Raw genomic sequence first — 22,590 nt, 5'->3', positions numbered from 1 at the left:
CTTTTTTTCATCTGTGTGATTTTGACAAAGATCAGATCACATCTGATGGTGATTTTATGCAGAAATGTGAGAAATTCCAAAAGGTTCAGATACTTTTTGACACCATTGTCTAATAATCACAATCTGATGAATCGGGTTCTAATGTGGCGGTTGTGTTTTGCAAGCTGTTCCTGAACGCTCCGTGTTACTGACGAGAGTTTGAGAGAGGTGTTTTTGTTTTTGAGAGAGTTTTTACGTTCACTTTTCATGTTCTGTTGTTGGCACCAGCTACGGCGGACAGTAGACAGTAGCAGTTGTGTTGCATAAGTTCTGAAATAAATCATTAAAAACCTGACGGAGCTGGCGACTTCCTTGCTGATGTTACAAAAATCATAACTGTCATTGAACAGAGGTTGAAGGAGGACCGTCGAGATCCTAGACATATTCCATCATTTCCATCTTAATTTCAATGGTAAGCGTCATGTTTTTCCTTTTTTCACTACCTGCACTAACTTTCTTGGGACCCATGTTGATTTCTATCGCAAGAAAATCCGCCGTGCTGCCGTCTTGTGGGAAAACAATAGAATAGTGGTATTTCAAGCATGTTGTCATAAAATTTTACGGCGGATGTCAAAAGGATCGTATGTCGATGCGATCGTATGTCAAGGTACCATCGTATTATTATTTTTTGTTTTTTTCACGTCTTATTTTAAGAATATGTCATCAAAATCAATACAACATGTATGTAAATGTGTAATAAATAATGTGTATTAGTAAAAACTCACAGAATAAGAAGTACTGGATGTTTATATGTTTCATCAAAATCATTGGGGACAAGTAGCTCCATACGAAGAGCTGCAAAACAAGAATACAGCAAAGTCATTCAGTATAATTTTATTTAGTATACGTGTAATTGGTCTAAAAATAGTGGTTAACGTCGGTAAAATCCATTCAAAGACTTGCATTTTAATCCGGTTTATCATGTTTACAGTCAACAAAGAACCGTGATAAATACAGAAAACATTAGTTGAATCAACCCAGAAAAACAGGGTTATTTTTTACAGTGTAAGCCGAACGAGGCAAACTGTAAACAAAGACTGTTTAGGTCTGACTCTATCGTGCTATGTATGAGTTACAGTTACAGTATATTACTACTGAATATCTGTGCTTTGAGTGAAAAATGAGTCGACTTTTGAATCCATCTAATTCTAGTTAAGGTGTCTTACTGTTAATTACATCATCTCATAGAGTAAACACAATATAAGAAATAGAAAAGGTTTGTCAGATAGGCAGTTTTTTTTCTCAATTTGCCAAAATAAATTGGAGATTTAACGTGACATATAAGTTTTCCATCTATGACTGCTTACAGTATGTGCATGTTTACTTTTTGGATGAATTAGGCTTGAAAGTCAAATGAATAGTATTGTTCTAATGTTAATAGTAATAATATTGATGATGGATTGAATTTATATAGCGCTTTCATTAACTCCACACCAGTGTTGTTAATAACGGCGTTAGAATATAGCGGCGTTACTAACGGCGTTATTTTCTTCAGTAGCGAGTAATCTAATTAATTACTTTTCTCATCTTGGCAACGGCATTACCGTTACTGAGGCGGGAAAGGCGTGCGTTTATATGTTGGTTGACTGACGCGAGAAAAGTCTGAGAAACACGGACTCAAGGAGATGAGCAAGAAGAGCAGGAGTGCGGAGAAGGCAAGGGAGGGTGACGCCCTTGCAAACGCGATGCTACTATGCTACGTGGCTCCAATAATACCTGACTGTAGTTGACAGCCTACAAACTACGCTCACATGATGCTTCGGTAGATATCACATATATACAGAACTAGATGCAAATGACAAACATGGCTGCATTAGCAACATGTATAATAAAGAACTAGATGCGTAAGTAAACAGCCGCCATCTTAAAGCAGTAGACTCCTCAGTAAGGCTCTGTTGTAGAGAACCTTCCTAGCGAACCTAAGTAACTTTTTATCTAAAATCCTCCTAAATCGGCAAAATCTTGACATAAATCTATCTTTAAATAATGAAATAGTTTTAAAACTTACACATGTCAAAAGTAGACAGAAGGGAACTAATGCAATAACGGGAGCAATTTTAGTACTTTAACGGTTGATTCACAACATTAAATGACTTCCACTACAGTATCTAGTTATCGCAATATCCGCAATACCCCTGTGTCTAGTTAGGCTAAGGGTAAAGAATTGGGCTAGGGCCAATTGTCCCAAAAAACCCTTTAAACTTCACATTGTGTGACCTGTTTTTTTTGTTTTGTTTTGTTTTTTTGAGAAACAAAAAACATGAAAATTATCACCAGTTATTTTGCCAAGTAACTAATTACTCTTACATTCAGGTAACTGAGTTACTAACGGAATTACTTTTTGGGTAAAGTCATTTGTAACTGTAATCAATTACTTTTTTAAAGTAAGATTAACAACCCTGCTCCACACTAAGTGGAGACAAGAAACAAATGTATCCACAGCTGCCATGGGGCAGACTGACAGAAACGAGAGAGGTTGCAATTTTTGTTGTAACGTTTGTTTGGTGTTAGTAAAGAAAATTGACACACAATAATAAACTTTAAACATAGGGCATAAATTGCATACCAACGTTGTTGATTTTAACAGTTCGTTTTTCCCGTTTTGGTAATTTCCGGTTGATGAGAGTCTCCTGTAATACTGTGTTTCTCTCCAGAGTCATGAAATCTGTTAGTGACAATTACAGCAATGGATTAGACAGATTAACAGACAAAACATGAATGGTGCAAATGAAAAAATATATGACGCAAACTGCACTATAAGCATGAACTTGCTGGAGGAAAGGAGAAGTCTTTGTCCGGTCATTGTATCTTCACCAATGTTTTAAGCTAAAACTACAACTATTCCCCACATCTTAAAACAGTTTACAGGTGTCTTCATAACTGACCGCTGGCATTTAGTGGATAGAAAGTTACAGCACAGTGAATCAGACCTAATGGGTAAATTGAATTCACTTAGAAGCTAGCAGACAATTGCACGAGTCCCTCTGATCCGAATTACAAGCTAGTTGCTTTCACTTGATCCGAGTCTCAACCAAGTCCCAAGTCTTTTCTGTCGTGGGCACGTCAAGTCAAGTCAAAAGGTTAAGTCAAGTTGACAATGCCAACAGTATTGACAAGTTTCAGAGGTTGTTCCGCTTTACTTCCGCATTTTTGCTCGCGACTTCCGTTTTACACTTTCTCTAACCAAAACAACATTGGAGCTGGAGTGGCATCACTCATCAAAATCCCTCCAAAAAGACAAATTGGAAATACCACATCCATCTGCCATCATCATGACATGGGAGGACAACATGTTCATGAAGGCAGATGTGAAACCAAGCTCGTGCCACCAAAAAGACTCTCGTGTGCATTTGATCGCTAGTTTGATACACTCCCGCTTTTTCCGGTGAGGTCTTTTGTGTTTATTTGTTATTGGATCGTTTTTTTGTTCACCACTGTAAATAAGAGCACTGAAGTAGTAAGGGTAAGCTGCCATTTCTGTTCAACCAGTTTTCTCCTCTTTGTTGGTTGAAGAAGCTAGGGTAGTGGCTGTCTTTTTGTTATTTCCTTTTTACGATCAGGGTTTAGTCAGCAGGTAGGGTTTAAGTGTGGATTCCTTTTGTTTGTTGTTTTGGCCTGGGCTTACCCTATAGCCGAGCTTCTTTTGCATTTTGTATATTTTGTTCATTGCGAGTTTGACTGTGTAAAATAATTGTGCCACTTGTGAACTCGTGTGGCTCGTTTTATGTTGCGCCCTTAGCGAGCCGTCCGTGGGATGTAACAGACCTGTTTTGCACATGCGCCAATCGTTTTAAATACATCTAAAATAAAAAAAAAGAATGATATACTATTTGTGTTTATATGTAAATGTGTGATAATACCATAACTATAATCTAACCAGATGAACAATACCTTGTAGCATTTTCTTGCAACAACAAAATCTGTGTCAGCCCTTCTGCATTCGGCAACTGTAATATTATTTGTAATTTTGCCGGATTTGTTCACTCAAGTGGCCGGCGTATCAGTCTACTCTTCATGTTAACACAGGCTGGACAGACTGTTAGAATTTTGTCCATGAACAATCAACAAAGAGATAAGGACAAACGCACAACACAGAAAGTCCCAGATCTTCATATACAGTGGGGCAAATAAGTATTTAGTCAACCACTAATTGTGCAAGTTCTCCCACCTGAAAATATTAGAGAGGCCTGTAATTGTCAACATGGGTAAACCTCAACCATGAGAGACAGAATGTGGGAAAAAAAATAATAATAAAACAGAAAATCACATTGTTCAATTTTTAAAGAATTTATTTGCAAATCATGGTGGAAAATAAGTATTTGGTCAATACCAAAAGTTCATCTCAATACTTTGTTATATACCCTTTGTTGGCAATAACGGAGGCCAAAGGTTTTCTGTAACTCTTCACAAGCTTTTCACACACTGTTGCTGGTATTTTGGCCCATTCCTCCATGCAGATCTCCTAGAGAGCAGTGATGTTTTGGGGCTGTCGTTGGGCAACACGGACTTTCAACTCCTTCCACAGATTTTCTATGGGGTTGAGATCTGGAGACTGGCTAGACCACTCCAGGACCTTGAAATGCTTTTTACGAAGCCACTCCTTGGTTGCCCTGGCTGTGTGTTTGGGATCATTGTCATGCGTCTCATCTTCAATGCCCTTGCTTATGGAAGGAGATTTTCACTCAAAATCTCTCGATACATGGCCCCATTCATGCTTTCCTTTACACAAATAAGTCGTCCTGGTCCCTATGCAGAAAAACAGCCCCAAAGCATGACGTTTCCACCCCCATGCTTCACAGTGGGTATGGTGCAATTCAATATTCTTTCTCCTCCAAACACGAGAACCTGTGTTTCTACCAAAAAGTTATTTTTTTGTTTCATCTGACCATAACACATTCTCCCAGTCCTCTTCTGGATCATCCAAATGCTCTCTAGCGAACCGCAGACAGGCCTGGACGTGTACTTTCTTCAGCAGGGGGACACGTCTGGCATTGTAGGATTTGAGTCTCCGGCGGCGCATTGTGTTACTGATAGTAGCCTTTGTGACTGTGGTCCCAGTTCTCTGTAGGTCATTCACTAGATCCCCCCGTGTGGTTCTGGGATTTTTGCTCACCGTTCTTGTTATCATTTTGACGCCACGGGGTGAGGAGGGAGTTGAAAGTCCGTGTTGCCCAACGACAGCCCCAAAACATCACTGCTCTAGAGAAGATCTGCATGGAGGAATGGGCCAAAATACCAGCAACAGTGTGGGAAAAGCTTGTGAAGAGTTACAGAAAACGTTTGGGCTCCGTCATTGCCAACAAAGGGTACATAACAAAATATTGAGATGAACTTTTGGTACAGACCAAATACTTATTTTCCAGCATGATTTGCAAATAAATTCTTTTAAAATCAAACAATGGGATTTTCTGGGGGGTTTTCCACATTCTGTCTCTCATGGTTGAGGTTTACCCATGTTGACAATTACAGGCCTCTCTAATATTTTCAAGTGGGAGAACTTGCTCAATTAGTGGTTGACTAAATACTTATTTACCCCACTGTACGTCTTGTTGAATCCGGTTTTGGAGATTCCGTGGGTTCTTCTGGTTTGATTTTGCAGTTTTAACTCTTGTCTACTCACTGCTTACTTCAACCACACTTTATGTTGTCCTGTCTAAACCGGAAGTCTCTAGCAGAAAATGTCAAAGATGGCACCACCCATGTTTCGCCCAGGGAACTTGTCTATAAACCAGTGGTCTCCAAAATATTCCTATACATAGGGCCGCAGTGGATGCAGGACTTCATTCCAAAAAAAAAAAAAAAAAAAAAAAAAGATGACACCTTTGTACCAGTCTGGTGTTTTACAAGTGTAATCAGTTCATTGCAGTCAGGTGCTGCTTGTTTTTGCAGAAACCCCATTGGTTAAACTGTCTGTGCTTGATCGGTTGGAACAAAAATCAGGACCCACAGTGGCACTTGAGGACTTGTTTGGAGACCCCTGGTATTAACAGAATGTAATTTCCAAAACAATATATATGTTCCCTTTTCATGCTTGTCTTCTTACCTTTTAGTTTATCCAATCGGTGCACAGTAGTTTGGGGTATTCCAGGGCCTTGGGAAATTAAAGAATATTAGAAACCGTAAGACTTGTGGAATTCACTAATAAACTTAAGTCAGCCTTATTGAGCCATATTTTAAAAACCTTGATTTATTTCCCTTTTGTGATAAACTGTAAAGCAAACTGGCTGTTAAGAAAAAAACAAAAAAAACAATGCTGGTAATAGTGTTTAGCTTATAGTATGTTAATTTGTAAGAGAAGCAAAAATTAATAACTTATAAAGAAACGTATGTCATTATGATGAATAGTTATTATGGAGAACCATATAATATAAGTGTGAATGTAGTCAAACTGCTTTTAGTGGTGATTTAGTCCTTAAGCACCTGACATTAGCAGAGATGAGGAGGATGAGAGTTTCTTCTTCTGGTGTGTATCAAATGTGGACAATCCAAGCCGTGTGGAAATATTTTACAGACCTATTGAGCAGGCTTTCCATAGCTTGTCAATAGCCTAAAAATGTTCAGTTATTGTAAATGTATTTCTCTTATTCTTAAGTTTATGAAAGACTTAAGACTTTTTTTTTTAATGAGAATAGTAAAAACATGGTGAAATAAAAGTTTGAACTAATGAGACATTGACATACATTGTACATAATAAAAAGACTGCCATGGGAAAAGGCAGGTATCTGAAAATATAGACCAGTTAGAGTTGAATAGTTATGCTGTGTGTATTTGCGGTATGGGACTGTGATGACACATTTGTAACAAATTTAAAAAGTCAAAAATTGTAAACAATTAATCAAACTTGATGGCATACCTCTGCATTGGAGAAGAACATACTGATAGTTGCTGTTCAGGACAGCATTGTAGTAAGTGCATCGTGACTTGAAGAGAGAGCAGGTGAGGCATTCTTTTTGAAATGGCTCCACAGCTAAGACCCTGATTGAGAAGGATGACATCTTTATGAATACATGGCTTGGATGACATTGCATCAGTAATGATGTAAAAAATGGGCAAATGACACATAAGTAAAATAGGCAACAAGCAAAAACATGCTAGCAATGTAGTCACAGATAGGGATATTTATGATGCATGTGGGAGGGGGTCAAAACATGTTGATGACCCCGAAGCGCAGTGTCAGCAATAAAATTTACTATATATATAAATCTCGACACTGTTCTTGTTAAATTCTTGGTTCAAGCTCAGTTGTTGTTTAACTTTGAAGGCTTAGGTTTAAAGAAATTACTAAATATCCATCTTACCTCCTCAGGTGTAGTTTTAGATAAGCAAAGCAAAGGATCGTCTCTAAGGTGCTAGTTTGGACTCATCACTTTGTATGATTCATTCTCATTTAATTCATTTTTGTTAGTTTTATTGCTTTACAACTTTAATAGACAACATTTTAATTGCTAGGTCTTTATTTTGAAAGGGAAGTTCAGAATTTTTGACAAAAGGCTTAATCTTCGAGTTAGCGGGGGTTTACCCGTAATTAGTTGGTGGAGTTGATTTCAACAAATTCCGGACAGTTTGTCAGTTATTTGTTCGTTTCAGGGCTGCGGAGTGGCTAAGCTAGTGCAAGTCAATGTTGCCTGCTTAGCATGCCAATAAAAAAATGATATTAACAGATCTAACGTAGTCAAATACATTAAAATGCAGATCATTTTTCCATATACCCAAAACAAATGTCACACCAAACTGCCACAATTCATCTCATTCTGGAGGACTATTTTTTGCGTAATGCGACCACCAAAGGGAGGATTGCTTCGGCCACTCGTGCTCAGTCTGCTGGGGAGCCCCTTTCGTTCCCACAAAAAAAAAATCAGCGGTGAAAAAAAACTATGTGATATCATTCCGCCCTGCTTGCCTAGACAGCCTGTTCCCTGCAGAGCTGCTGGATTACAAATGTTGCTGTTCACACTACAGTTATTGACATGCAATGGTAAGTTTTAATAACTTTATCCTGAAAACATAACCAATACTATTTGATTGCATGGATCATCGATGATTCACATCCGTGCATATGTTGTTCTTTATTGGTATGCTAAGCTGGCACTATTGACTTGTGCTAGCTTAGCCACTCCGGAGCCCTGTAACTTCAAGGAATTTGTTAAAATCAACTCCACTGACTAATTAAAACCCTGCTAACTTGAAGATTAAGCCTTATGTTAAAAAAAAAAATCTGAAATTCCACTTTAAATTTATTTATAGATAAAGTTAATAAACTCAAGTACTAAGGTCAGTTACAATGCAATGACATTTTTCGGCCATCACGGGGGCACTGCCCCCCGTGCCATGCCCTCAATCTCTGCCTATGTTATGTTAAATTTCTAAAATGCATTATAACCTTTACACCTAATTTAATTTGACCTTCTCTTAAGTTTTAACAGCAACTCCCACCATCCATTGTTTTAGTACTTTTTGTAAAGCTCTGTCTCTGATAAGGAGAAACTCCCTATCTATATTAACATGAAATTGTATAGAAAAGCAATACATGCCTAAATACCTGTATAACTGTTGCTGTGTTGTTCCTGTCTCTTTACTTAGGAAATAACTGAAAAACAAACGTTGACATGTTTTATGTATTCCACTTAATCAGAGTATTATTTTTTCTAGTTGCAATTTGACTTACACAAATTCAGTGCTCTCATCATAACCCAGAATTTGAGAGACCTCCCAACTTCCTGAGGTCAAGGGGAGAACTTTCACATCTTCTCCCTTAAACAAGGAAAAGCAAATGCAATTCATGACAAAGCAAACACAGAGCTAACAAAAGACCTATAATGCCATGCCAACTTTAATTGACTGTATTTGAATACAAGCTTGATTTTACTTGGTTGGAGATCATAGTCACGTGTCGGAATGTTCCAAGTTCAAATTGTTTTATTGGCAATGCCATGAAGAATATTGTGCGGTCCTTCGAAAACATTGGCTCTTCAGTCTGGAGGAAACAGTAGACAAAGACACACGTGTTTCCACATTCAGATATGTTAGGTCAAGGACGAACAAATGATTATGAATTTAAATGATGACCAAATTTGATAGCCATCTCGCTTCAATTGTGTCAAACCAAAAACTTTTTTTCTGCCCTCCTTTCTTTTCAGTCCATGTATTTCGGTTATTAATCTGATGGGTGTTAAATTCCTGATTTATGTGGGTAAGTCTTTTTAAGATCACTTGTGCTGTTTGTCATAACATTCTGAAGTGTTCAACTCTCCATTGCTGTCCTACTGTTATTGAGTATGTACCCCACCTATCAAGCGGCACATACAGTGAGGAAAATAAGAATTTGAACACCGTGTTATTTTGCAAGTTCTCCCACTTAGAAATCATGCAGGGGTCTGAAATTTTCATCATAGGTTCATGTCCACTGTGAGAGAGATAATCTAAAAAGAAAAATCTACAAATCACAATGACTGATTTCTAATGGTTTATTTGTGTGATACAGCTGCAAATAAAGTATTTGAAGACCTGAGAAAATAAATGTTAATATTTAGTACAGTAGCCTTTGTTTGCAATTATAGAGGTCAAGTGTTTCCTGTAGGTTTTCACCAAGTTTGCACATACTGCATGAGGGATCTTGGCACGCCCATAAGTCAGGTTTCTGGGCTGTGGCTGAGAAACACGGAGTTTGAGCTCCTGCCAAAGGTTTTCTATTGGGGTTAGGTCTGGAGACCGGTTAGTCCATGCTAGAACCTTGTTTATGCTTCTTATAGAGCCACTCCTGGGTTTTCCTGACTGTGTTCTTCGGGTTATTGACATGTTGGATGACTCAGGCACGACCCATCGTCAATACACTGGCTGAAGGAATGAGGTTGTTCCCCAAAATCTCACAATACAGGGGCCCAGTTATCCTCTCTTTAATACAGTGCACTGGTCCTGTCCCATGCGCAGAAAAACAACCCCAAAGCATGATGCTACCACCCCCATGCTTCACAGTAGGGATGTGTTCTTGAGATAGTACTCATCATTCTTCCTCCTCCAAACACGGTACTCTCATCCTACCACAAAACCTGCTCCCATGACGCCTCTCAAATAGTCATAGGCAAACTTAAGACGGGCCTTGACATGTGCTGGTTTAAGCAGCTGAACCTTCCATGCCACGCATGATTTCAAACCATGACGTCTCTTGTATTACTAACTGTAACCTTTGAAACGGTGATCCCAGCTCTTTTCAGGTCATTGACCAACTCCTGACGTGTAGTTCTGGGCTGATTCCCCACCTTTCTAAGGATCATTGAGACCTCACGAGGTGATATCATACGTAGGGCTCCACTCCGATTGAGATTGAATGTCATGTTTGGCTTCTTCCATTTTTTTTAAATGATTACTCCAACAGTGGACCATTTTTTTCACCAAGCTGCTTGGCAATTGCTCCGTAGCCCTTTCCAGCTTTGTGGAGGTCAACAATTTTGTCTCTGGTGTATTTGGACAGCTCTTTGGTCTTGACCATGTTACAAGTTTGAGTCTTACTGAACGTATGGGATGGACAGGTGTTTCTTTGCTGCCATCAGGCTCAAACAAGTGCATCTGATTCAGGATAATACATGGAGTGGAGGAGGAATTTTAATAGGCGGACTAACAGGTCTCTCAGGGTCAGAATTCTAGCTGATAGACAAGTATTCAAATAGTTATTTGCAGCAGTGTCCCACAAATAAATTGTTAAAAAAACATGCATTGTGTTTCCTGGATTTTTCTTTTTAGATCATCTTTCTCACAGTGGACATGCACTTACAATGAAAATTTCAGGCTCCTCCATGATTTCTAAGTGGGAGAACCTGCAAAATAGCAGGGTGTTCAAATATTTTCTTCACTGTAAGGCAAGGCAAGGCAAATTTATTTATATAGCACAATTCAACACAAGGCAATTCAAAGTGCTTTACATCACATGAAGACCATAAAAATCACATTTAAATCAACACAACGTAAAAACCAAGACAAATGATCGCATTTAATCACAGAATAAAAATAAAACAAAAATAAAAATAAAGCAAAAACTACTACTACTAATAATCATTGAAATCAGCAATGGAGATAAGCACAAGAGGAATAGAAGGCAGGTAGGTTGAAATATATAGACAGTTATGGATATGCAGTGCCAAACAAAAGCGTTTTTAGCCCTGATTTAAAGGAGCTAACAGTTTGAGCATACTTCAGACGTTCGGGTAACTTGTTCCAGAGGTGAGGAGCATAATAACTAAATGCTGCCTCACCCTGCTTGGTTCTTGTTCTTGGAACATGCAGAAGACCCGTTCCAGACGACCTTAGGGGTCTAGATGTCTCATAGGAATCTAACAAGTCAAGCATGTATTTTGGTCCAAGGCCATTAAGTGTTTTGTAGACGAGCAGTAGTATTTTATAGTCTATCCTTTGACTCACTGGAAGCCAGTGTAGCGATTTCAAAACCGGTGTAATGTGGTCCAGGTTCCTTGTATTTGTGAGGACTCTGGCTGCAGCATTCTGTACTAGCTGCAGCTTCCTGACTGATTTTTTATCAAGACCTGTAAATATACCGTTGCAGTAGTCCAATCTGCTGAAAATGAAGTTTTTCCATGTCTTGTTGAGTCAGAAGCCCCTTAATTCTGGTTATATTCTTTAGGTGGTAATAAGCGGATTTAGTGACGGACTTTAGATGGCTATCAAATTTTAGGTCTGAGTCAATAATTACGCCAAGGTTTCTGACTTGATTTGTAGCTGTAAGTGACATTGTGCTAAGTTGGCTGCTTATCTTTGACCTTTCCTTTTTTGGCCCAAAAATGATCACCTCTATCTTCTCCACATTTAATTGGAGAAAATTCTGGCACATCCATTCATTGATTTGACGAATGCATTTACTCAGGGAGACTAAGGGACTATAATCATGTGGGGACACAGAAATGTACAGTTGTGTGTCATCTGCATAGGCGTGATAGGAGATGTCATACTGTTCCATACTGTATAATGAATGAATGACTGAATAAACTCTAATGCCTTATAGAATTTTGCTATAATATTTAGTTGTGTTGAGCGTGCTGCCTGTAATCCTTAGCTATGCTTTCCACGTTTGAATCTGCCTGTCACTGCTCTAGTAGTAAGTAATGGAGCAAGCAATTTAAGTTGTGAATTTGTACAATTTCTTCTGACGTTATAATGTTAACTGTTCACTATTAGTAGAAAATAGATGTATGCTGTTTTGCAAGATCCACTTACCTGTCCGTCTAGCCACTTATCTGACATCATCACATGTGTCTGAAGAATGAGGAATACATAAAAATAATGTTATATCGTTTCCATACAATTTGTAATGCATGTCTGAGATAGACTGTATATACGTATAAAAATTTAAATCCTACCTTGGTACATTCAATAGTGTGTATGTCACAGAGCGAAAGAATGGACATGTTTTGTGCTCGATTTAACCAGCGAACAGCCAGCTTGTCTACTGTCACCCATTTCACCATGGTGATGTAGTATTCACTAAAATCAATAAATGACATGTCGTGTAAACATAAAAATGCAGTTTTATTTTTTAAATAATGGCTGAATACCAAAACTCAAGTTTACTCTAGTTTTACCTCTTTACAAGACTGTTCGGAGGGAACAGTTCAGTTGTTTGGGAGCTTCCATCAAGCAAAACAACATAAAGAGATACAGTGGGATTGATTTGACCCATCTAGATGAATACAAGAAGTATTTTAGTTGAATTACATGAAATCAAATGTGGAAAATAATAATGCAATAGAAACACACTAAAATTATTTATATCTGAATCTTGATTCAGAATACGTTATGACCGAGGAGTGAGGTCATACCAATGGAATATGTGACAACTTGCTTATGTCTATGCGGGGAGAAAAATGAAATGTGCAAAACGTAGTCACTGGAGCATAAGGGAAAATCATTGCTCATGTTGCTATTACTTAAAGGGTAACATGGAATTAAAGACTTGTAGGCTGTAATAAGCCACAAATGTTCTCTTTTACTAAAATATGTTATTAGAAACACATGAAATATTGCCGTTGATTTAAAAAGGTATAATATTTAGTACATGTTTTGACCTACGGAGGGTGCCATGTTTTATGCGCGCAATGCACGCTGGGGGTGATGACTTGTTTGGGCTGTACTGGGAGACTAGCTGTGCTCTATACTTGCGAAGCTAGTATGACAATTGGCATGATTTTGTCACATCCTGCTGCTGGTCAGATTGTTTTGTTACAGAGCTGTGGAATGAGTTCCCAACGTCGTACTTGCATCCAATTCCAGCTCATCAGCAGTGTCTTTACACCAATCCTAGGTGGGTTGCCGGGATACTGACCGTTTGTACATCCCTTCATTGCTAGTTGCATGTTGCCAAGATACTGACATTTTCTATATTCCTTCATTGCTAGTTGCAACATTGGCTTGTTTTTTTTCGTTTCTCTGCCTCTCACCATGGTTTTCCCTCATGCTCACATCGGTTAAAAGTGGCGAGTATTTACTATTTGTGTTTTTATTGAGTCTTATATTACCATTTCATTACCTAAAATTACTTTTTGCATGTGTTTCCCTCTCATGCCTTTCAGCATTGTGTTTTCTTGTGGTAGCTTTAAAGCAGAATATTGATCTGTTGACCACATTAGTCACGTATCAGATTTAAACCACACTTATTTGATATTACTACGTTTAAGTATAGCTTAAGGCATTTTTAGAACCTTCTGCCTGTATGCATCTAAATAAAACAAGCCGAAAGTGCACGGTTTTGGTGTGAAATTCCCCTCTCGTGGGACATTTCGCCAATGTAAGACATTTTGGCAGAACACCGGTTTTGTCCTTCTCTCGTCTCAACCCGTCTTTCCTGTTCATTTTGCTTTTACCACTCGTCTTGTGAAATATTGACAATGCTGTCCTGCTCCTTATTGCTATTCTCGGGTTCAAATTGAAAGTGCTAAACAGATGACATGTTTATGTTGCTGAGTCATACTCTGGAAGCTCAGCAGTGTAACCCAATGTCGTCAACGCCCTGCGACGTCAACAACAATGGCGACCTACTAGTCAAACTAATTAAACAAATGTTATAGAAACGAAAACATTAAGAGTGGTTTTAATATCAAAATTATTTCAACTCATACTAACGGTTATCTTTCAAGATCTAGAATTCTTTCTATCCGTTGATCACTTTAAAACCTTCACTTCCTGCTTCACACTTCCTTCTACAGTTTGCTTGCATTAACAACTGGACTGACATATTTCTAAAACCACAAATAACTGCAATAACTACTCTCTGATTGCCATTGATGGACCAACAAACTAATACAAGGTATTACAATCCAGTCTTACCTTTGGGTATGGGTACTCTTTGCCCCTTGGATAAGCAGAACCCATGTAACGGGGCAGGAGCATGTTTGGGACCAGGGAATCATTGACAGCCAGGTAAGCAAGTCTTGTGCCATCAGGTGACCACCAGTGAGCTGCTTGAGTGTGCAAAACTTGCTCTAGAAAATAAGTGGATCCAAATTGAAATCATACCCTAATTCTCTTCCATAAAATCATGATCAAGGCGAATGTGATCCTAACTTGAAATGTATAGCATTTAATGATTGTGTTTTTCTTTTGTTTTACATAAGACGTTTTGATATATATTTAATTATCAAGACCAGCAATGCTAATGTCGTCTGAAATATGGTTGCATGTCTTTATAAAGATTTTTTTAACTCCCAAAAAGGAATGGTGTCATTGATGGTATTTATAACTTACCTTCATATAGCCAGTCTGCAATACCATTGAAAATGACACCGTCCTGTCCAGATGATGTAAGTCTCCATGAGCTGCTCTGAACAGTTGATTGGTAGTAAATGTTGTTTTCGAAAATGTATATCTGTAGGATTAAAAAAAGAAGTCAGGAAATAAAAGGATAAAATAAGACTAATTCACCTCAGTAACCCTGACCAAAAGCTATTGTATATACTGTACATACACTACAGGCCAAACGTTTGGACACACTGTCTCATTTGTGAGTTTTCTTAAATTTCACGCCTACATTGTAGATTCTCACTGATGGTATCAAAACTATGAATGAACAGATGTGGGATTATATACTTAGCAAAAAAAAAAAAATTGTGAAATAACTGAAAACATGTTTTATACAGTATACTAATTTCTTCAAGGTAGTCACACTTTTCCCTGATTACTTTTTTGCACACACTTGGCATTCTCTCGATGAGCTTCAAGAGGTTGTCACCTGAAATGTTTTTCACTTCACAAGTATACATAATCAGTGTTAATTAACCATTGTTGTGTTATTATTGGGGTTGGGACCATCAATTGTGTTGCATTGAATGAGGTGTGTTCAAACTTTTGGCCTGTACTGTAAACAAACATTTAAAAATATATATTAAAAATGTATCACAAATTAGTATTAATTGGTAACAATGATAATACTAATAATTAAAGATGCACCGATACCGATACTAGTATCGGCAGGGGGCGCCGATTCGGCCCAAAATGGTGGTATCGGTATCGGCGAGTACCAACAAAGACGGCGCCGTTACCATTTACCTGTCCATTATTATAACATTTGACCGCAGCCTTTTTTTCTCCTGGCGCTCACTACACTTTGTCTCTGTGTTGTGTGATGACACGTGAACACCAAGCAGCTATCGCTATTGGCCTGCTCCAGACCAATTAGAATGGGCCAATAGCCCCTCCTGACCAATGACAAAGCCGCTATGTCGGTGCCGCCAACATGGCGGCGGTCGGGGAATATTTCAAAATAGAAATCCCGTCAATTAAAATCAATGGCTGCATGCAAGATTTGCGGCCTGAAAGTTTCAAGATGTGGAGTTAAATCGGCCAGTTTCAATACCTCGAACCTGATAAAACATTTGAAGACGAAACGTGAACGAACACAACGAGTTTGAGCCTGCAAGAGCAGGACTGCTCTCCAGAGGAAGGGCGCAGGACCGGAGCAACAATCTCTGGTCAGTTTACTACGTCTACTTTACTTTTATTGTCTTTTACTGAAATGCCGCAGTAATTTGGGACCTGTTTCCAAAGTAGGGTTGCCACTTTTTAGAAATAGAAATAAGGGACCCCCCCGAAAAAAGGAGGCTAATAGAGAGACGGGATGCTGTGGTCAATTATTATTACTTATAATTGTTAGCGTCCGCAAGTGCGGAAACAAGGTTGGACCTCGAAGCGGACAACAAGCTGGGGATACGTACAAGGGTTTAATTGCAAACAAAAAATTACACGCAATCGCGGGATAGTAGAAATAACAAAAGGAGTCCGTGACAGCAGGTCGACGGAGCTCAATGCTACAAACTCGAAGGTTAACTAAGACGATAGGCAGCGAGCCAAAAAGCCAAAATAAAAACACTCAAATACCTGCACAGGGTAAAGGTTACAAACGAGTGCAGCACACTAACAGAAAAAACCCAATGCAGGGGCATAACAAGCAAATGTAGCGAGACTATAGTGCGAGATGTCAAATGGCGATCAGCAAAGCAAATATCTCGGCAGCGTTCTCTGAGCTCACCCGTGGTTACATGCTGCGTTGATGAGCCCGCATTGGATTCAGGTGCAATGTCAGGAACGCCCCCACTAACAGCCCAGCAACAAAACACAATCTAACCAGCAGCAGAATGTGACAATAATTTCATGAAAGTTGCACTGGTTGGCCTTTGAGAGGTTTAAAAAAAGTTTACTCAGTTCATTCAGAGTTTATTATTATGAACTTATTTTTACTTTCTTACTGTTGGGCTAGTATTATACTTTGTACTAGTCTTTTTCCTATTTTGCAAAGGTAAGTAACAGCCTGACAAAGACTTGATAGCAATGATTTCACATCCAATTATGTAGCTCTTTGGGGGGAAAAAAAAAATATATATATATATATATATATATAAACAGGGTGGTATTGGTATGGTATCGGTATCGGTCGATACTGCACAGCCAGGTATCGGTATCGGGGCCAAAAAATGGTATCGGTGCAACACTACTAATAATATTACTTGATTTTTTCTTTTAAACCCTCAATCACTAAATTATGATATTATCTAAATGGACATTTTACCAGCTGCTGACCACCAACACCCCATGAAGCAAACTGAAGGACTGAATTGGAGACTTCTGGAGGATTTAGCTCCATCACTTCTCTGGTCAAAGAACAATGACAAAACAGAAAACAATTACAGAGCTTGTCGAAGAACACAAATATAATAAGAAAAATCTCGTTCTTGCCTGCTAACCTTGTGTACAGGTTGTAGATTAGATAAGATGCCATGAAAGAGTGTTGATAGACCTAAAACGTGGGTTGGGAGGGGGCATGGTTACTAAACACTTTTCATTAAATATAGCATTCACTTATTAATGTTTTGAGAATATTTTAAAAAATACATCAAAGAAAATGTGTTATTAACAGCACCTATGCTTTGTCTTTCTTTAATAAAAATGACTGCTACTTGATGTGATACACATGCCATGGCATCCTCCCATCTCCTATGAACTATTTAGTCTTCTGTTCCTTTACAGTAACTTCTTTGACTTTTTAATCCAAAATATAAGAGGCAGTTTCTGCTGCGTTTGTTGCAATTAAAAGCATTAGCTTTTGTGGAGGCCAATTTAGATCTGCCAACTCTTTGTTCTTCCCATTTGGCTTCTCACTTTGCCTCAGCTTGATGCCCGCCTTCACTGGGGCTTCCCAAATAGCACGGCCTGAACCTGCTTTCTCTAGGTTCAATGGATCAATTTATGTACAGTATGTATAGTATGTATGCAGTGGCATGCACAAACAATTTGAAGATACATACGTACGTATGTATGTAGTTACGTATGTACTAGTATGTACTGTATGTACTATATGTATGTACAGTGGGGCAAATAAGTATTTAGTCAACCACCAATTGTGCAAGTTCTCCTACTTGAAAAGATTAGAGAGGCCTGTAATTTTCAACATGGGTAAACCTCAACCATGAGAGACAGAATGTGGGGAAAAAAATAGAAAATCAAATTGTTTGATTTTTAAAGTATTTGGTCACCTACAAACAAGCAAGATTTCTGGCTGTTAAAGAGGTCTAACTTCTTCCAACGAGGTCTAACGAGGTCTATCGAGGCCCCCGCTTTACCTGTATTAATGGCACGTGTTTTAACCCATTATCGGTATAAAAGACACCTGTCCACCGCCTCAGTCAGTCACACTCCAAACTCCACTATGGCCAAGACCTAGTGAATGACCTACAGAGAGCTGGGACCACAGTAACAAATGCTACTCTCAGTAATACAATGCGCCGCCAGGGACTCAAATCCTGCACTGCCAGACGTGTCACCCTGCTGAAGAAAGTACATGTCCAGGCCCGTCTGCAGTTCACTAGAGAGCATTTGGATGACCCAGAAGAGGACAGGGAGAATGTGTTATGGTCAGATGAAACTGAAATAGAACTTTTTGGTAGAAACACAGGTTCTTGTGTTTGGAGGAGAAAGAATACTGAATTGCATCCCAAGAACACCATACCCACTGTGAAGCATGGGGGTGGAAACATCATGCTTTGGGGCTGTTTTTCTGCAAAGGGACGACTGATCTGTGTAAATGAAAGAATGAATGGGGCCATGTATAGACAGATTTTGAGTGAAAATCTCCTTCTATCAGCAAGAGCATTGAAGATGAGACGGGGCTGGGTCTTTCAGCCTGACAATGATTCCAAACACACAGCCAGAGCAACAAAAGAGTGGCTTCGTAAGAAGCATTTCAAGGTCCTTGAGTGGCCTAGCCAGTCTCCAGATCTCAACCCCATAGAAAATCTGTGGAGGGAGTTGAAAGTCCGTGTTGCCCCAAAACATCACTGCTCTAGAGGTGATCTGCATGGAGGAATGGGCCAAAATACCAGCAACAGTGTGTGAAAAGCTTGTGAAAAGTTACAGAAAACGTTTGGCCTCCGTTATTGCCAACAAAGGGTACATAACAAAGTATTGAGATGAACTTTTGGTACTGACCAAATACTTATTTTCCACCATGATTTGCAAATAAATTCTTTAAAAATCAAACAATGTGATTTTCTGGGTTTTTTCCCCCACATTCTGTCTCTCATGGTTGAGGTTTACCCATGTTGACAATTACAGGCCTCTCTAATATTTTCAAGTGGGAGAACTTGCAAAATTAGTAGTTGACTAAATACTTATTTGCCTCACTGTATGTATGTATCTATATACCATAAAACCGTTGGAACTTGGAATCTTTGTACCTTGAACTTTTAGTAAAGTATACATCACAGAGACAAGAAGGAGATAAATGTCTAATATGAAAACTGAAGACAGGTGTAAGTAGCCATTATTCTCCATACTCAGGTCGTCACTTTGATGATGAACACATCTGCTATGCCAGTCTTGGGAGACGAGAACATCCCCAGACACTGCATCTTCACTACCACCATAATGAGCCACACAGAGCTTATTATCAATCATGCTATTTTCATCCACATCACCTAATATCTTTTCGGAGCGAATATACAGTATCAGCCATGCACTGTGTTTCAATGAGGATTCAATGGGCAAAAATTAATTTGGTGCGAGGTGTCAAACTCATGATAACAGACTAGCAAACAAAGAGATGGGCTCAAGGCTTAGTTGCCTTCCGAACAAAAGTATGAAATAAAATGAGTTGACATCGCTGCGGTCAGGCTCGCCTGTACTTGGTCAACACACAGAGACAAGTGGTTTGCATGGAAGAATTTTACATAATGAAGGAAAAATTTAGTACATAATTTCACTTTACCACACTATAATCACGTGCAAATGATGATTAAGTCCTGTTTTCCTATTATGAATGTAGATAGCCTCCTCCAAAAGCCCACTTCACGGCATTTCAATATGGGCACATGGGGGTCGTGGTGAGCTGAGTGCTTTCTGCACTGCAACGATTTCCAGAATCAATTTGTTATGAACTACTCTTTGAGTTCTCTTTGCAGTTCCATAAAAAATGTACTTCATATGCTTCGACCTTCTTGACGGTCAAAACAAGTTTGATTGATGAAAACAAGTCTAGACAAAATCAACTTTAAAAGGGAATAAGTGAATCGAGTCTGATTGTGTACGAATGCAATCATTATATGCTGTGCATGCCTGCAGCATGGCATCCCATCCTCTTTGCAATGCGCACGGTGGTGCACTTTTTCCAAAATATAAAAACATGTCCTGGAGGGCACCCTCACTTGCTAAAGATTTGTGTCCATCTACAATTGTACTGTGCACAGAAACAGGGGCACTGACGCTTATGTAGAGCACTGAGAGATACAGTGGGGCAAATAAGTATTTAGTCAACCACCAATTGTGCAAGTTCTCCTACTTGAAAAGATTAGAGAGGCCTGTAATTGTCAGCATGGGTAAACCTCAACCATGAGAGACAGAATGTGAAAAAAAACAGAAAATCACATTGTTTGATTTTTGAAGAATTTATTTCCAAATTAGAGTGAAAAATAGGTATTTGGTCACCTACAAACAAGCAAGATTTCTGGCTGTCAAAGAGGTCTAACTTCTTCTAACGAGGTCTAATGAGGCTCCACTTGTTACCTGTATTAATAGCACCTGTTTTAACTCATTATCGGTATAAAAGACACATGTCCACAAACTCAGTCAGTCACACTCCAAACTCCACTATGGCCAAGACCAAAGAACTGTCAAAGGACAGCAGAGACAAAATTGTAGACCTACACCAGGCTAGGAAGACAGAATCTGCAATAGGCAAAACGCTTCGTGTCAAGAAATCAACTGTGGGAGCAATTATTAGAAAATGAAAGACATACAAGACCACTGATAATCTCCCTCGATCTGGGGCTCCATGCAAGATCTCACATCATGGCGCCAAAATGATAACAAGAGCGGTAAGCAAAAATCCCAGAACCACACGGGGGAGACTTAGAGAATGACCTACAGAGAGCTGGGACCACAGTAACAAAGGCTACTATCAGTAACACAATGCGCCGCCAGGGACTCAAATCCTGCACTGCCAGACGTGTCCCCCTGCTGAAGCCAGTACACGTCCAGGCCTGTCTGCGGTTCTCTAGAGAGCATTTGAATGATCCAGAAGAGGACTGGAAGAATGTGTCATAGTCAGATGAAACCAAAATAGAACTTTTTGGTAGAAATACAGGTTCTCGTGTTTGGAGGAGAAAGAATACTGAACTGTACTTGAACTGTGAACTTCATGCTTTGGGGCTGTTTTTCTGCAAAGGGACCAGGACGACTGATCCGTGTAAAGGAAACAATGAATGGGGCCATGTATCAAGAGATTTTGAGTGAAAATCTCTCTCCATCAGCAAGGGCATTGAAGATGAGTTGTGGCTGGGTCTTTCAGCATGACAATGATCCCAAACACACAGCCAGGGCAACAAAGGAGTGGCTTTGTAAGAAGCATTTCAAGGTCCTGGAGTGGCCTAGCCAGTCTCCAGATCTCAACCCCATAGAAAATCAGTGGAGGGGGTTGAAAGTCTGTGTTGCCCAATGACAGCCCCAAAACATCACTGCTCTAGAGGAGATCTGCATGGAGGAATGGGCCAAAATACCAGCAACAGTGTATGAAAAGCTTGTGAAGAGTTACAGAAAACGTTTGGCCTCCGTTATTGCCAACAAAGGGTACATAAAAAAGTATTGAGATGAACTTTTCGTATTGACCAATACTTATTTTTCACCATGATTTGCAAATAAATTCTTTAAAAATCAAACAATGCGATTTTCTGTTTTTTTTTCCACATTCTGTCTCTCATGGTTGAGGTTTACCCACGTTGACAATTACAGGCTTCTCTAATATTTTCAAGTGGCAGAACTTGAACAATTAGTGGTTGACTAAATACTTATTTGCCCCACTGTAGCTGTACCTGTATACTGTGCATAACTGAACAATGGCTTTATTATTACTGAACAAAGCGATTCAGCCGTATTACAGCTATTGTCCAAAAGTATGAAAAAAATAATTTCTTCTTTGATTATGAATAACATAAATTATAGACTTCATGAATGTATTGACGGGTCACAGCCGTCAGCCACTGCACAACGCCTTCAAGTAGGGGGCTGTCCTACAGCCCGCTTCAATTATTCGCAGTCAGTCACAGTTACTTAACACATGCAGGGATCCAACACCGGATGTGGGTTGAAAAAGTACGAAAGCTGTACCGCATGCAAACAGGAAGGATGTGTCAGGAGTGGTTTGTTCGAGGATTCAAGGTAATTATTATATTTTTCGTACCATGCATGCGTTTTGAAACGTTAGGAAAAAAATCGATTGGAGAAAGTAGCCGCTACAGCATTGGCATTATACTTTGCAATATTTACATAAAATAAATGCTACCTGTATGGTGTTTTTGCTTTTAACCAATAATCGAGACTGTTTTACGTCCATATCGATAAGGAATTCAGGGATTTAATCATTTAAGCATTTATTCACAAAAAATGTCAACGGAAAAAGCTCTTTGTGTTTCTTTGAATCGGCCCCGCGCTCTGTGTCCCGTCAATACATTATGAAGTCTAGGTATAAAAATTCCAATAATTCCAACACTCTGCTTTATATGCAGTATG

At 39.0% G+C, this 22,590-nt stretch overlaps 1 protein-coding gene across 3 annotated transcripts in view; it reads right to left on the bottom strand.

Moving 5' to 3' along the window:
• Nucleotides 1–22,590, bottom strand: part of LOC130927144 (inactive dipeptidyl peptidase 10-like) — a 109,733-nt gene that overhangs the window by 32,707 nt on the left and 54,436 nt on the right. For all 3 annotated transcript variants that reach the window (XM_057852733.1, XM_057852732.1, XM_057852734.1), the window contains 14 exons: nt 17,277–17,329; nt 17,102–17,183; nt 14,785–14,905; nt 14,368–14,522; nt 12,627–12,724; nt 12,405–12,528; nt 12,262–12,300; nt 8,906–9,013; nt 8,705–8,790; nt 8,579–8,626; nt 6,893–7,014; nt 6,083–6,130; nt 2,606–2,704; nt 765–834 (listed from right to left, as the gene is read on the bottom strand). In XM_057852733.1, coding sequence (XP_057708716.1) covers nt 765–834; nt 2,606–2,704; nt 6,083–6,130; nt 6,893–7,014; nt 8,579–8,626; nt 8,705–8,790; nt 8,906–9,013; nt 12,262–12,300; nt 12,405–12,528; nt 12,627–12,724; nt 14,368–14,522; nt 14,785–14,905; nt 17,102–17,183; nt 17,277–17,329 — 1,253 coding nt within the window. The remainder of the gene's footprint in view (nt 1–764; nt 835–2,605; nt 2,705–6,082; nt 6,131–6,892; nt 7,015–8,578; nt 8,627–8,704; nt 8,791–8,905; nt 9,014–12,261; nt 12,301–12,404; nt 12,529–12,626; nt 12,725–14,367; nt 14,523–14,784; nt 14,906–17,101; nt 17,184–17,276; nt 17,330–22,590) is intronic.

Source organism: Corythoichthys intestinalis, chromosome 12 (genome assembly GCF_030265065.1).
Source record: "Corythoichthys intestinalis isolate RoL2023-P3 chromosome 12, ASM3026506v1, whole genome shotgun sequence".
Taxonomy (NCBI): Eukaryota; Metazoa; Chordata; class Actinopteri; order Syngnathiformes; family Syngnathidae; genus Corythoichthys; species Corythoichthys intestinalis.
Note: the sequence above shows the minus strand (reverse complement) of the source record. Positions and strands in the feature narration are given on the sequence as shown.